We start from the raw sequence: 15,280 nt of genomic DNA on the forward strand, positions 1-15,280 counted from the left end.
TAGAGATGTCAAAGACACCAGGCGTGTTGCCACTGCATTGCTCCTCGCTGTAAAACGGGTTTTTGACAGGTCTTACAAAACGGCAGCCAGACCCGACCCTCTCTGGGGCTCCTCTAACTCGAGTGCCAACGTTTCTTTTCAAAAGTTGGCCGTCGTGTCCGCCGATGACGGTCGTACGTTGTGCAGCTCGTCTGTTTGGAAGACGAGCTGCATGAAGACACCCGTGCGGGAGAGCTTTTTGAAGGGGGAAAGCCGTTGCCCTGGGCCAGTCCCACTCTCTCGACCTCAGGAGCCTGGGGCCAGTGGTACGAGTAGTCGTCCCGACTGGAGACTCCCCTTGGTCGCAGTGGATGGCCATGACGCCTTTCTGTGCCTTGTCATGCCCTTCACTTTCCACAGAGCGTTGCAACAGTATAGTGTCCCCGTCACTATACTGGGGCATCAGGACCCACACAGACTGCAGGGTGAGCGCCCCCTGCTGGCCCCACTAACACCTCTTCCAGCAGCAGCCCGTGCTTTCCCGGGAGTCTCCCATCCAGGTACTGGCCAGGCTCACACCAGCTGAGCTCCAGTGGGGCTACCAGTGGTGAGCTGCAGGGTGAAATGGCGGTTGTCTCTTTTTCGAAAGTAAAGCAATTTAAAGTGAGGACAAGTTCATCTTCATCTGCCTGTCTGCCTTTCTGTTTGCTTTCCTGCCCGTCTGTCTATATATTCCTCTGTCCCTCCGTCTGAACAAAGGATACACAAGGCAGTGTTATAATGACTGATGCTATAATAACAGGACTTGCTTGATTCCCGCTTGGATTAAAATTAAGACATGCGTTTGGGTGGTTTTACAGATGTCTACATTTCTGCAGATTACACTTTTTTTTTTAAATCCAGCTGTAATCTCCAGCAAGATTTTCTATTGTTTTCCCATTGCGGGCTTTGAGAGCGAAGGGCAGAACAGTATTGCAATCGCCCACCGCTCTCATCTTCATCGATGCAGTGCTAATGTACTGTCGCACAGGGCCAATGCACTTAGGGGCTGTTTGAACTGCCCCCGTTACGTTCTGTTAATACGTGTAAACTGTATGGAGAGAGAGAGAGGTGCTGAGTGCGACAGAGCAGGAACATCAAAGATAAAATGCTCCTGTGTGATCACTCCCCCCCTCTCCCTCTTGCTCAGAGAGCTACCAGACTTTTCCCTGTGAAGTACTGCTCCGTGCTCCGGCGAGTCAGGAGAGCAGACGGACCACCGGAGGAAGACACAGACGCCAAGGTCAGTGGCAGCTTACCTCTTCTATCAGTCCAGCCCTCCACGCATCTATCTGCTGTATCTCTCTACTCCATCCATTCTTCCCTCCATCAATCCAATTCAATTCAAACAGCTTTATTGGCATGACTTTATTACAGTGTTGCCAAAGTATATACAATTAACACAACATCTACAGACTTTTACAATAGAAAGGCATCATAAGATGTTTACATACAACATATAGAACACTACTGGGAGACAGGCTCACTGTTCCTCACGCTGGGACAGGAGATCACACACTGTATTATTATTATTGAGAGACAGGCTCACTGTCTGTTCCTCAGGCTGGGACAGGAGATCACACACTGTATTATTATTATTACTGAGAGACAGGCTCACTGTCTGTTCCTCAGGCTGGGACAGGAATCTATCTCCATTCTTCCCTCTGTCCCTCTCTGTTACCTCTCAGCCAGTCCACTCACGCTCTCACGTCCATCTCTCTATGAGTGTCTGGGCAGACGTAAATGGTTCTGTTTCTTCATCTTCCTCTCTCGTAAGGAATTGATTCTTCAGGGTTTTCCATCCCGGAATCGTACCCATTTATGCATCGCTTGATATTCAGAGGAAACTCGCCAGCCTTTCAGAATGTCCTGTTTTGTTTAACGATCTTTCGGATCCCCGGCTAGTGCACTGCCGACTCTGTGTCTGGTTCAAATACTCCACTCTGCGGGAGCAGCTCGTCACTCCAAGCACCATGAGGTTCTGAGGATGATAGTTTAGGCAGTTTATAGTTGACTTAAACATGGTCTCCTGAGTTTTTCCTAGCCCCTTGTGGTGATATTTTGTCACACCTAGACATTTTTATCGTGCCCTGCACTCGCCCTTCTATTCCCAAACCCACCGTTTCACGATCTCATTCCTGACTGAGCCTGTCAATCCTCACAGGCACCAGATTCCAGGGATTCTCACTTCTGGACCAATTATCCAACCACGTCCCTCTCCCTTCACTATTTAAAGTTCCCTCACGCACCAAGCCTTGCTCCCTATTGAGAAGCCTCCTTTAGAGTTTTCTAGTGTGCGTTTTTGTCTTGTTAGATTTCCTGGTTTTTGGACTAAACTTCCCTTTTCGATCTCGTCTCTTGGATTTCGCCCTTTGGATTGTCTTCTCTGTTTGTCTCAGACCATTCTGGTTAATGGATCTCTAGCTGAGGTTCAAGGACATTTCATTTCTTGGTGAGTCAGAGTCACAGACTTCTGGAACAACAGAATCACAGTGTCCTGGGACAGCAGAGGTAAGGACTTGTAGGACAGTAGAGTCACAGAGTAATGGGACAGCAGAGGTAGAAACTCGTGGGACAGCAGAGTCACAGATCCCTGGGGCAGCAGAGGCAGAGACTCCTGGGATAACAGACACACAGACTCCTGGGACAGTAGGAACTTGGATGAAGGAGTGAACACCTAAGCCAACTCTCCAACTGTCTACCAGTTGAAGGATGAATGAATGAGTCCAGGTTGAGGACGGTGATGAGTTGATGAACAGAGGGGTTCGTGCCGACACCTCGCTGTTTCCTGAAATCTCTGCCAATGAAGACAAAAAGACTCCCCTCTGAAGCGGAGCACCAAATCTTTTAGACCCCAGGGAAGCACTAGGAGTGTGGCCTTCTCTCTTCAAGCCTGCCCCTGTTCCCTTGATGCAGTGACGTACTTCTTACAAAACCCAGGTCTGACGAGTCTGAACGAGCAACAGAAACATTGGCAGTCTGTTTGCAGCAAAGGCAATGAAAAAAGACCACTAATTTATCATGGGATTGTTTCTCAGATCATCTGTCCGTCCGTAGGCTTATTTTTCTGAGCTTGTTTTGTTTTCCGTGATGTATTTTGCAGAAGGATCATTTGACTTAATAGATTCAGAGGCAGAGGGTGGAGCAGGAGGGGGCTCGTGGGTTGTTTTTGTTCCAGGAAAGGCACTCAAATTTAGAAAAAAAGATTTGCTAGGATTAGGGACTTGGAAGGAGGGGGGATTCGAAGAGTTTGGGGAAAAATAGTTTCCGCGTTTGCACAAGTATTTTTGTACATGTATTTTTTTTATCTGAATACAGAAAAAATATATATTTTAATATAATAATTATATATATATAATATGTATTATTGTGCACATTGAAAAGGATCCCGTAGTCTTGAGAGAAATTGTACTGTGAGACACCGCTGGCACTTCTGCTGATGTGCCGTACACGTTGCGCATTTGTGGTGAGGGTTTGCAAGGTAATACACAAGCACAGCGCGTTTGCCTGTAAGGATGAGGGTAGGAGGGTTTGTGTTTGTGTCGTCTGCGCCAGACTCTGGCCTTCGACTTGATCATCAGAGCAAAGCGTTGTCAAAGCACTAGGAGACAGAAACAGAATGTTGGTAGACGTATGTCAGCAATGAACCTGCAAATCAACTACCAAGATAAAGATTGAACATGGAGGCATAGCGGGGCACAGTGGTAACCGTATAAATTGTACAGTAAATGAACCACATGTAGGACTGAAGAGGACCCACAGGGGTCTGTACTGGGTCCACGGCTCTTTCTAACTCATATCCGCGACCTGGATCCCAGTCCGGTTCATAATCCCATCTGTGGCTGGAGAAGCAGGTGGTCGGATGTCAGGCGGGGGGGGGGTTGGTGGGGCTGGGCCGTGTCTCACTCTCTCCCGCTCTGTTCCAGGCGATGCCGCGCGACGGAAACAGCTCGACAGAGGGGGCGCTCACTCTTCCTCACCCCTTCCTCTCCCGCCTGTCCCCCAGCGCCGATGTCGGCATTGCTGTCTACCTCTCCCTGACTGGTGAGTGTCCTTCAGCATGACTGTCTTTAAGGAGCAGCAGTTGTTGCACTAGATTAGACTACAAGACCTTTATGAGTAGTGGCACTAGTAGCACTAACAGAAGCACTAGGACTGGTTGCAGCAGTAATAATAATAATATCATCACTTTATTAACCCTTTACAATTTCTTGCATGAGGAATTTGTCTTTTCACATACCCCAGCTTGCTCTCCATGAGACACACAGACAGGAAGAGAGAAGCTGGGGGTCAGAGAGCAGGGTCAGCCATTGTACAGGAGCAGTACAATACAATACAATACAGTACTGGAGCAGTTGGGGTTAAGGGCCTTGCTCAGGGGCTCATTTGAACCGGCAACCTTCCAGCCAGAGGCGCAGATCCTTAGCCACAGAGCCACCGCTCCACTTAATAATAACAATAGCTGTAATTCTAATTGTAGCCAGAAGCCATATCACCCTGCAGCTCAGCAGGTGTGAGTACCTGGATGGGAAGTAAACTAAGGCTGCTGCTGGAAGAGCTGGGGCCAGTAGGGGGCGCTCACCCTGCAGTCTGTGTGGGTCCTAATACCTAAGACGGGGACACTGTACTGTTGCAACGCTCTGTGGAAAGCGAAGGGCATGACAAGGCACAGAAAGGCGTCATGGCCATCCACTGAGACCAAGGGGAGTCTCCAGTCGGGACGACTACTCGTACCGCTGGCCCCAGGCTCCTGAGGTCGAGAGAGTGGGACTGGCCCAGGGCAACGGCTTTCCCCCTTCAAAAAGCTCTCCCGCACGGGTGTCTTCGTGCAGCTCGTCTTCCAAACAGACGAGCTGCACAACGTACGACCATCCTCGTCAGAACCGACGGCCAACCATCATTTCTAATTGTACTAATACTAATACTGTACTAATACTAGAACTGCAATAATTAGTAATACTAGTATCAAGAGTAATAGCAGGAGATCTATTAGCTGTTACAGTATTAGTAGAAATAGCATCAGAATTACTAGAATTAGCAGCAGAAGAGGCAGTGGCAGTATGGCGTCCGGTTATTGGCAAATCCTGTATGTACTGTCCTTGACATACTTTCTACGTAAGGACCTGTATTCTTAATTAGTATTGAATTGTTTTAATAGTTAAAGATCTCATATAGCAGGAAAGGTGTACAGTCCCCATTCTGAAGCTGACAGTGGTGGCAGTGGAACACACTGCCATAGAATACTTGAATTACTATAGAAGTACAGTGAAACAACCTTTTGACAGTATGGGCCTGCAGTAATAGGAGATACTTCTTTTACAGTAGAACAGTCTCTTTACAATAGGGGCTACAGTCCCAGTACAATACGCCATAAACTATACGGAATTCAGACCTATACAAAAAGTACTATGACTTAGTTAAGATGCAAAAAAGAGCTGTTCAAAAAGCTGGTGGATCATTCTAGTCAACATATGGGTTAATTCAAAAAGACAGTCTTCCTGACTCCACACGTCAATGCACAGCCCGAGGTGGGGAGCACAGATATGAATAATGATTATTATTAGATCAGTCCCAAGTTCTTATCGACATGTGGTAATGCACAGTAAAATGCATGCAGGGGGATGTTTCTGTGCCAAAGGCAAACTGAAATAAAGGGCTGTACTGAATCAGTAAATACAAACACACAAGGCATTCACTGCCACCACATTATCTGTCTCGGGCGTGTGTGTATGTGGCAGTGACAGTGTGTTAATGTCTCTCAGGTGTGTGTGTGGCAGTGACAGTGTGTTAATCTCTCTCAGGTGTGTGTGTGGCAGTGACAGTGTGTTAATCTCTCTCAGGTGTGTGTGTGGCAGTGACAGTGTGTTAATCTCTCTCAGGTGTGCTGTCAGTGGCAGTGACAGTGTGTTAATCTCTCTCATGTGTGTGTGTGGCAGTGACAGTGTGTTAATCTCTCTCATGTGTGTGTGTGGCAGTGACAGTGTGTTAATCTCTCTCAGGTGTGCTGTCAGTGGCAGTGACAGTGTGTTAATCTCTCTCAGGTGTGCTGTCAGTGGCAGGTAACGGAGTGGTGTTGACTGTGTTCAGTCGGAAGCGCAGCCACCTCAGGCCACAGGAACTCATGGCCATGAACCTGGCTGTCTGTGACTTTGGATATTCCCTGTTGGGGGCGCCCTTTCTCATCTCTTCCAGGCTAGTGATTTCTTCTTATTTCAATGATTATTACTAACGAAATCCTGTGCATGAAGAATAACTTAGTTTATCCTTTATCATATGCAGAGCTGTCTGTATTACCATATCACTACACATTAACACTAACCGACTGGAAAATGTCTCATATCAGATGGACACTACAGCACAGTGACACTGACTGACTGACTGGACACTACAGCACTGTAGCAGTGGCTGGAAACTACAGCACATATGGTCTGAAACCCCTCACCCAAATCTTCCAGGATCTGTAGAGATCAGCGCATCCCATCTCCTGAGCTGGTCCACTTCCAGCCTGCTTTCTAGCAGACACAGGAGAGCCACAAAAAAGCCAGCTGAGCGGATCTGAGACCAGAGGCCCTTTAATGAGCCTTCAAACCGAACCCGACACAGAACAAAAAGGAAGTGACCTCAGCTATTGCAAACAGACACAGTGTACGATCAATTAGGGGGAAACAATAAGAAAGACGCAATCGGTTTTCAAGCGACGTCAATCAAGTCACAACATTACACAGAGCAAAATGCCCTGGCTGCTCTAGTCTGGGAAAAGTGGGGCAGAATACTCCCTGGCTTTAAACACTGATAATGGAACTGAATACCTTCGGTCTTTGATCATTGTCAGGAGATACAATGCAAATATTTGAAATTCTGAAAAGGTTTCAGTAGGCTCAGCCCAATGTATGTCCTGAAAACCCCGAGCAGGGAAACACAGGCTGTGGGACTCAATAGGAAATTAAAGAGGACTGCATTTAAGACTGAGAAGAGGAACCATATCAGGGTTTCATATCCCAGGGGTCATTGCTCCTGGCTGACTGACTGACACACACCATCATCCCAGTAACACTTGACCACCTGTGTTCGACCCAGGGGTGTATAAACCTTAGATATAAAAATCAACCTTCAGACCCACAACAGCATCTGTGCAAGCAGAAATCATGCAAACGTGTGTAGTTTTTTGATTGTCTGAATATTATCCTTGAATGTGTAGATGGTGTGTCAGTGTGCAGACACCAGTGTGTGTGAGGTCAGTGTGTCAGCGCACTGTCACATACAGCATGCTGTTTTTTTAAGTCAACCCTGAAGTGCTCCTGTCTTGTTTCTTAAGAGAGGGATTCCAATGATATGCAGTTCCTCTGGAAGAACAGTAGCTTTGCCTCACTGGGCATTCCTTCTCCTTGCTCTCCTCAGCCTGGCCCATAGCTGGATGTGGGGTCATGCCGGGTGCGTGTGGTATGGGGTGCAGGGCTTTGTGTTTGGGATCGGCAGCCTCATCACCACCGCGCTCATCAGTCTGGACCGCTGCCTCAAGATCTGCAGCATCCGCTACGGTACTAACCTCCCTGACTGATTGCACCAGCACATTGGGCTCACTGTTTGAATGAGCTGATTGACCTCACTGACACACTGATCTCACTGACTGATCCCACTGGTTTCACTGACTGGCCTCACTGATACATTCATCCTGCTGGCACACTAACCACACTGACTGACCTCATTATCACACTGACCTCACTGACTGACCTCACTGACACACTGACCTCACTGACTGACCTCACTGACACACCGACCTCACTGACTGACTGACCTCATTATCACACCAACCTCACTGACTGACCTCATTGTGACACCGACCTCACTGACTGACTGACCTCACTGACTGACTGACCTCACTGACACACTGACCTCACTGACTGACTGACTTCACTGACACACCGACCTCACTGACTGACTTCACTGACACACTGACCTCACTGGCTTCACTTACTGACCTCGGTGACACGTTGATCCTACTAACCTCACTGGCACACTAATCCCGCTGACTGGCCGCCCCACATACTGTACCATCCTGACCTCACTGACTGACCTCACAACACCTTGACCGACTGGCTGTGTGTCAGTGGCTGCTCGACTGTCTCACCGACTGTGCACTTGTCGCCAGCTGAACGCCTGTGATACCGACGGACACAATAACCCTCCCGAGTGCCCGCCGGCCTCCTGTCTGCCTGCGGTGGACGATGTGGCACTGTCGGGTCTCTGCCTGACTGTCCCGTCTCTCTCTCAGGCCAGTGGGTAGAGCGCAGGCACATCGGGCTGTTGATTGTGGGTGTGTGGCTCTACACTGTCACCTGGGCCTTGCTGCCAGTGTTCGGGTTTGGCAGTTATGGACCAGAGCCATTTGGAACCAGCTGTACTATAGACTGGTACTGCCTGTCTCCTTTCCTCTGAGTGTGCCTGTCTGCCTCCTCATCTGTGAATCCGTTTTTTCTATTTCTGTATCCACCTCTCCCTTCCAGTACTCTGTGTGCCTGTCTATCTCTGTGTGTGTGTGTGCCTTTTGCTCCCTGTCTTTCCATGCTTGGCTGTCTCTTTGACTGTGGCGCAGCCTCTGCCCTCCTCTCTCGTCTCTCCCAGGTGGAGGATGCGTTTCTCCCGCACTGACAGGCTGTACGTGTGTCTGATCATGACGCTGTGTTTCGGGCTATCCACCCTCACCATCGCAGGGTCATACCTTGCCATCCTGATACAGGTGAGAGAGAGAGAGATAACAGGGGCGCAGCCTGATGGACGGAGCGTCTCGTATAGAAGCACACCTCTGCTCTAGACACAAGCGCGGGGGCCAGAGAGTGGGGCTGGGATGAGACTCGGGAAGCAATGCCGTGTTTTCTTATCTGTTTTCTCTCCAGGTGCGCCGCTCTGGGCGCTCGTTGGCAGCGATTCCCTCTTCTGCCGTCACTCATTTCAGTAAGGAGATGAGACTGACTAAGGTATGAACGCAGGGTGAGAGCTCTAGACTCTTCTTGTCTAGGCACAGTGATACAGCCCAGTCACAGGGCTCTAGACTCTTCTAGTCCCTGTGGACACACTGACACAGCCCAGTCACGGGGCTCTAGACTCTTCTAGTCCCTGTGGACACACTGACGCAGCCCAGTCACAGGGCTCTAGACTCTTCTGGTTCCTGTGGACACTGACACAGCCCAGTCACAGGGCTCTAGACTCTTCTAGTCCCTGTGGACACACTGACATAGCCCAGTCACAGGGCTCTAGACTCTTCTGGTTCCTGTGGACACTGACGCAGCCCAGTCACAGGGCTCTAGTCTCTTCTGGTTCCTGTGGACACTGACACAGCCCAGTCACAGGGCTCTAGACTCTTCTAGTCCCTGTGGACTCACTGACGCTGCCCAGTCACAGGGCTCTAGACTCTTCTGGTTCCTGTGGACACTGACACAGCCCAGTCACGGGGCTCTAGACTCTTCTAGTCCCTGTGGACACACTGACGCAGCCCAGTCACAGGGCTCTAGACTCTTCTGGTTCCTGTGGACACTGACACAGCCCAGTCACAGGGCTCTAGACTCTTCTAGTCCCTGTGGACACACTGACATAGCCCAGTCACAGGGCTCTAGACTCTTCTGGTTCCTGTGGACACTGACGCAGCCCAGTCACAGGGCTCTAGTCTCTTCTGGTTCCTGTGGACACTGACACAGCCCAGTCACAGGGCTCTAGACTCTTCTAGTCCCTGTGGACTCACTGACGCAGCCCAGTCACAGGGCTCTAGACTCTTCTGGTTCCTGTGGACACTGACACAGCCCAGTCACGGGGCTCTAGACTCTTCTAGTCCCTGTGGACACACTGACGCAGCCCAGTCACAGGGCTCTAGACTCTTCTGGTTCCTGTGGACACTGACACAGCCCAGTCACAGGGCTCTAGACTCTTCTAGTCCCTGTGGACACACTGACATAGCCCAGTCACAGGGCTCTAGACTCTTCTGGTTCCTGTGGACACTGACGCAGCCCAGTCACAGGGCTCTAGTCTCTTCTGGTTCCTGTGGACACTGACACAGCCCAGTCACAGGGCTCTAGATTCTTCTAGTCCCTGTGGACTCACTGACGCAGCCCAGTCACAGGGCTCTAGACTCTTCTGGTTCCTGTGGACACTGACACAGCCCAGTCACGGGGCTCTAGACTCTTCTAGTCCCTGTGGACACACTGACGCAGCCCAGTCACAGGGCTCTAGACTCTTCTGGTTCCTGTGGACACTGACGCAGCCCAGTCACAGGGCTCTAGACTCTTCTGGTTCCTGTGGACACACTGACACAGCCAAGTTACAGGGCGCTAGACTCTTCTAGTCCCTGTGGACACACTGACGCAGCCCAGTCACAGGGCTCTAGACTCTTCTGGTTCCTGTGGACACTGACACAGCCCAGTCACAGGGCTCTAGACTCTCCTAGTCCCTGTGTACACGCTGACACAGCCCAGTCACAGGGCTCTAGACTCTTCTAGTCCCTGTGGACACGCTGAATCTGTAATGGGACAGATGTCTCAGTTCTGTGGGTCTGTTTGGACACAGAAGACCTCGGCAACCAGAATGTTGGTACCTGTATCCCTTTCCCTTCCTTTTCTGTCTTCTCTTCCAGATCGCTGCAGTCATTTGCTCCACCTTCCTCCTGGCCTGGACTCCCTACGTCATTGTGTCCCTTTACTCTGCTCTTGGAGGAATCAAAGGAAGGAGTGAGGGAGAAGGAAGAGGAGCAGGTGGCTTCTCAAACTCCACAGAACAGGCAGAGTCCTGGAGCTGGGGAACCGAGTATGGCAACTGGACATCGGATTCACACTGGAGAACCAGTCCGAGCTATGGATCAGATGCAGGCCTGAGCTCACTGCCTCCAGAGGTGTCTGTGATCCCGGCGCTCTTCGCCAAGTCCCACTGCGTGATCAATCCCTTCATCTACCAGGCGATGAGCAAGGAATTCAGGGCCGATGTGTCCGATCTGCTCCTGGGGGGAAGGAGGAGGAGGAAGAGAAGGATCAGGAGCCGAGGGAGAGAGGGAAGGGAGGAGAGCGGATCAGAGAGAGCTGGAGGTGAGGAGAGTTGACACAACCAGAATGAATTGTGAATGTAGTCTGTTTCTCTCTATCTTTACACTGGACTTAAGCATAATAATAAATAAATAATAATAAAATAAGTAATAACAATTCCCTACACTTATATAGACTTTTCTAGACACTCTACTCAAAGCACTTTACAGGTAATGGGGATCCCCTCCACCACCCCCAGTGTGCAGCCCCACCTGGATGATGCTCCAGTCCTCTCCCCACACACCAGCTCTCAGTGGGGAGGAGAGCAGAGTGATGAAGCCAGTTCAGAGATGGGGATTATTAGGAGGCCGTAATTGGTAAAGGTCAGGGGGAAATTTGTACAGGACACTAGGGTAACACCTCTACTCTTTTGGAGATATGCCCTGGGATTTTTAATGACCACAGAGAGTCAGGACCTCGGTTTTACGTCCCATCCAAAGGACAGCGCAGTCTAGTGTCCCCATCACTATACTGGGGCATTAGGATCCACATGGACCACAGGGTGAGCGCCCCTTACTGGTCCCACTAACTAACTCTTCCAGCAGCAACCTTTGTTTTTCCCAGGAGGTCTCCCATCCAGGTACTGACCAGGCTCACACCTGCTGAACTCCAGGGGGCTGCCAGTGGTGATCTGCAGGGTGATGAGGCTGCTGGCAAGTTTAGTCAGACCACTAAGGCCAGGCTGTTAGGCACGGAACCTGTCGTTCTTCGGGGGTCTCTCTGCTCCTGGTGTGTTTCTTACCCCACTCTCGAATTGACTGAAGGAGTTGTATGGGCATTGACGAAGCAGTAACATTTAGCGAGCAGCCATGGCGAGCCCCCTCTGACTCTCTCACAGGGGGAAGACGCGGCAGCCTCAGTCTGTCCTCCACCCGCAGTTGGGTGTGCAGCACCGACACTGGGTCCTGGGTGGCAGACAGGGAGAGGCAGGGAGTGAGCTGGCCGGACCTGGCGAGAGGGGCATCTCTGGACATGGGAGGCCTGGACACCCAGCGGAACCTGCAGAGAGGAGAAGAGGAGGAGAGAGGCAGGCCTGGAGGAGGAGGAGGAAGAGGACAGTCTCCCGCTAACAGCATGCTGACGTTCCACGAGGAAAACAGGGTGTGAGAGACAGGAGGCGGAGGGGGTTGGGGGTTAAAAAAGGAAACAGAAGAAAAGGAGAGAGGGAGGGAGAGGAAGGTAGGGAAGGAGAGGAAGAGGCACTGGGATTGAGAGAAAGAGGAGGAAAGAACAGGGCAGCGAGGTAAGGGGAGCTCCTGAGATGTCATTTGTATGATGCACCATACCGGTACAAACATCCTGGATTTGAAAGCTGATGTCGAATCAGAGGGAATCGAAAGATTTTCTCACATTTAAACAGCTTTGTTGGCATGGCTGGTATATTACAGGTGTTGCCAAAGCATATACAGTCAATAACACCTCTACAGATATTTTAAATGCAAACACATCGCAGGAAATTAACATACAACATATAGAATATTATTGAAAGTTGTGTTCACTGTTTCTCAAGAGACAGGCTCACTATCTGTTCCTCAGGCTGGGACAGGAGATCACACACTGTATTATTATTATTGAGAGACAGGCTCGCTGTCTGTTCCTCAGGCTGGGACAGGAGATCACACACTGTATTGTTATTATTATTGAACTTGAACTTGAACTTGAACTTTATTGCCATATGTAACCGGTACTGGTACAATGGAATTCTTACTTACAGAAAGTCTCTCGATTGTAAAACAAGTGTAAAAAACCAAACAAAGTGCAAACTGTGCATCAAGACAATATACAAACAAACAGTAGACAATGTACAAGTAAACATGTAGACAGTTTGAATGTAAACAACACAGACGTGTAAACAATGACTGGAGATGTGCAATAAATAAGAAATCATAAAGAGGTAGATGGTGATGGTGTAGGTGTGGTCCAAGGGGGATGGCTAAATGTGTTTGCCAATCTCACTGCTTGTGGATAGAAGCTATTGAAGAATCTAGTGGTAAGTGTCCGTATGCTCTTATATCTCTTGAGGGCAGTGGGGTGAAGAGCTCATGCCCGGGGTGGTGACTGTCCTCTGTGATAGCCAGAATTCTACCACGGTAGCGGTCCTCATAGAGCTGTTTAATCTCTGTGGGACCACAGCCGATGATCTTCTGGGCCATATTGACCATTCTCTGCAGTGCCTTTCTTTCTCGCGAAGAGGTGTTGCCATACCACACGGTGATCCCGTTGGTGAGGACGCTCTCGATGGTGCAGCGGTAGAAGTTCACCAACGCATGTATTGGCATCCCCCATCGCTTGAGGCACCTCAAGAAATAAAGGCGCTGCTGAGCCTTCTTCATGATAGAGTCAATGTTCACAGTCCAGGTTAGATCTTTAGAGATGGGAATTCCCAAAAACCTAAAGCTGGTGAATGTTTCCACTTCTGTTCCATCAATACTGAGTGGGCTGTGAGTGTGTGGCCTGTGTCTCCGAAAGTCCACTATTAGCTCTTTTGTTTTTTTTATGTTCAAGTCCAGGTTATTGCTATGACACTACCTAAGCAGCTGTACGACTTCATCCCTGTAAGTGGACTCGTCATCATCACTGATCAGTCCTATTATAGTGGTGTCATCTGCAAACTTAATGATGCGGTTGTTGCTGTGTCTTGCTGTGCAGTCGTGAGTAAATAGGGAGTACAACCTTGGACTCAGACAGCAGCCTTGTGGGGTTCCAGTGCTCAGGGTGAGTGGTGTTGATGTTTTATTGCCTATCCGCACCACCTGTGGTCTCTCGATAAGAAAGTCCAGCAGCCAGTTGCAGGCAGAGTTGCACAGACCTAATCCCCTGAGCTTTGTCACCAGTTGACTGGGTATGATGGAATTGAATGCTGAACTGTAGTCCACAAACAGCATTCTCACATACGAGTTCTTAGTGTCCAGGTGTTCCAAGGCTGTATACAGAGCCAGGGAGACAGCATCATCCACTGATCTGTTGTTCTGGTAGGCGAACTGCAAGGGGTCCAGGGACTCTGTGATGGAGGAGTTGATGTGTGACAACACCAGCTTCTCCAGGCATTTCATCACCACAGATGTTAATGCTACTGGGTGGTAATCATATTGAGAGACAGGCTCACTGTCTGTTCCTCAGGCTGGGACAGGAGATCACACTCTGTAATGCAACTCTGTTGAGTTCCCCCCCCCCCCCCCCCCACCCCCTCCCAGTAGGACTGGAAACCATTCTGATTCTGGCAGGTGTGGGAATTCTGGGATAAGATTAATTATTTTAGGGAAGCATGTCTGTCTGATCCCAGAGTATTTCTGACAGTGCAGCAGAAAAGTGCATCTCTGCCTCTGCTTGTCGGCACTGGTAGTGGGAGCACAGTCTGCATTTTTCTTCCCCTCTCTCAGCATTTGCGCTTGTCTACAGTATCCTTCTGCCTGCATCTCAGTCTCCGTTTTCTTCCATGCTGGCTATGCTAGCTGACTGATGGACAAGAATATTCACAATGAACAGAAAGATCCTAAACTGTCATTTGTCTTTCAACTGGGTATGATGTAATTCATCCATCCTTTAATTCATCCAGTCCAGAGACTGGGGGGGACCCAGAGCCTAGCGGGTGCCAGGCGGGGTACACCCTGCTTGATGAGGACGCCAGTCCACAGACACAGACTCACACTGGGGTCAATTTTTACCAGAAGCCAATTAACCGACCACTATGTCTTTGGCCTCTGGGAGGAAACCCGAGCTCCCGGAGGAAACCTACAGGAACATGGGGAGAACATGCAAACTCCACACAGACAGCACCCCAATTCTGGATTCGAACCCAGGGCTGCAAGTTGGCAACGCTGACCACTGTACCATCACTTTGCTTCATGTACACAACGCCTCCACTCGGCCAGGACTAAAGACCAAATAGATTCAGTTCTTTTCCCTAGTCGGTACAGAACATTTCTTTGACTGTATGAATGTTTCTAGTGACTTTTTTTTGGCTAGACTTTAAAAAAAAATGTCTTAGGACCCCTCTTCTTATAGTGACAACAAACGCTTGGGATTCCAAAAAAAATAATCTATAAACCAGAAGAGCACAAAGACGAGTACTGTTCTCCCAGTAATGTCCTTAAAAGTTAATCTGTCTGTGCCCTGCTCTTCCCCAACCCAACTCGGGCTCTCGGATACCCAGAGATTCTGAACAGAGAGGCTTTTAAAAACGGCACGGGCGTGAGATT

At 49.5% G+C, this 15,280-nt stretch overlaps 1 protein-coding gene across 1 annotated transcript; it reads left to right on the plus strand.

Annotated features, from left to right (window-relative positions):
• Positions 1-1,056: 1,056 nt before the first annotated feature.
• Positions 1,057-12,972, plus strand: opn9 (opsin 9). Its single transcript, XM_088619395.1, has 9 exons — positions 1,057-1,261; positions 3,945-4,062; positions 6,060-6,210; positions 7,417-7,556; positions 8,291-8,429; positions 8,641-8,755; positions 8,913-8,993; positions 10,640-11,084; positions 11,920-12,972. Exons 1-9 carry the CDS (start codon positions 1,127-1,129, stop codon positions 12,186-12,188), a joined length of 1,593 nt encoding a protein of 530 aa, XP_088475521.1. The 5' UTR covers positions 1,057-1,126; the 3' UTR covers positions 12,189-12,972.
• Positions 12,973-15,280: the final 2,308 nt, after the last annotated feature.

The sequence above is a fragment of the Lepisosteus platostomus genome, chromosome 25, assembly GCF_059453375.1.
Source record: "Lepisosteus platostomus isolate fLepPlt1 chromosome 25, fLepPlt1.hap1, whole genome shotgun sequence".
Lineage (NCBI taxonomy): Eukaryota > Metazoa > Chordata > Actinopteri > Semionotiformes > Lepisosteidae > Lepisosteus > Lepisosteus platostomus.

Excerpts from the sequence above, each read along its gene's own strand:
- opn9 (XM_088619395.1), top strand. The coding sequence starts at position 1,127 with ATGCTCCTGTGTGATCACTCCCCCCCTCTCCCTCTTGCTCAGAGAGCT. Across the intron at positions 4,063-6,059 it reads TGTCTACCTCTCCCTGACTG|GTGTGCTGTCAGTGGCAGGT; the intron begins GTGAGTGTCCTT and ends AATCTCTCTCAG. Across the intron at positions 8,756-8,912 it reads ACCTTGCCATCCTGATACAG|GTGCGCCGCTCTGGGCGCTC; the intron begins GTGAGAGAGAGA and ends TTTTCTCTCCAG.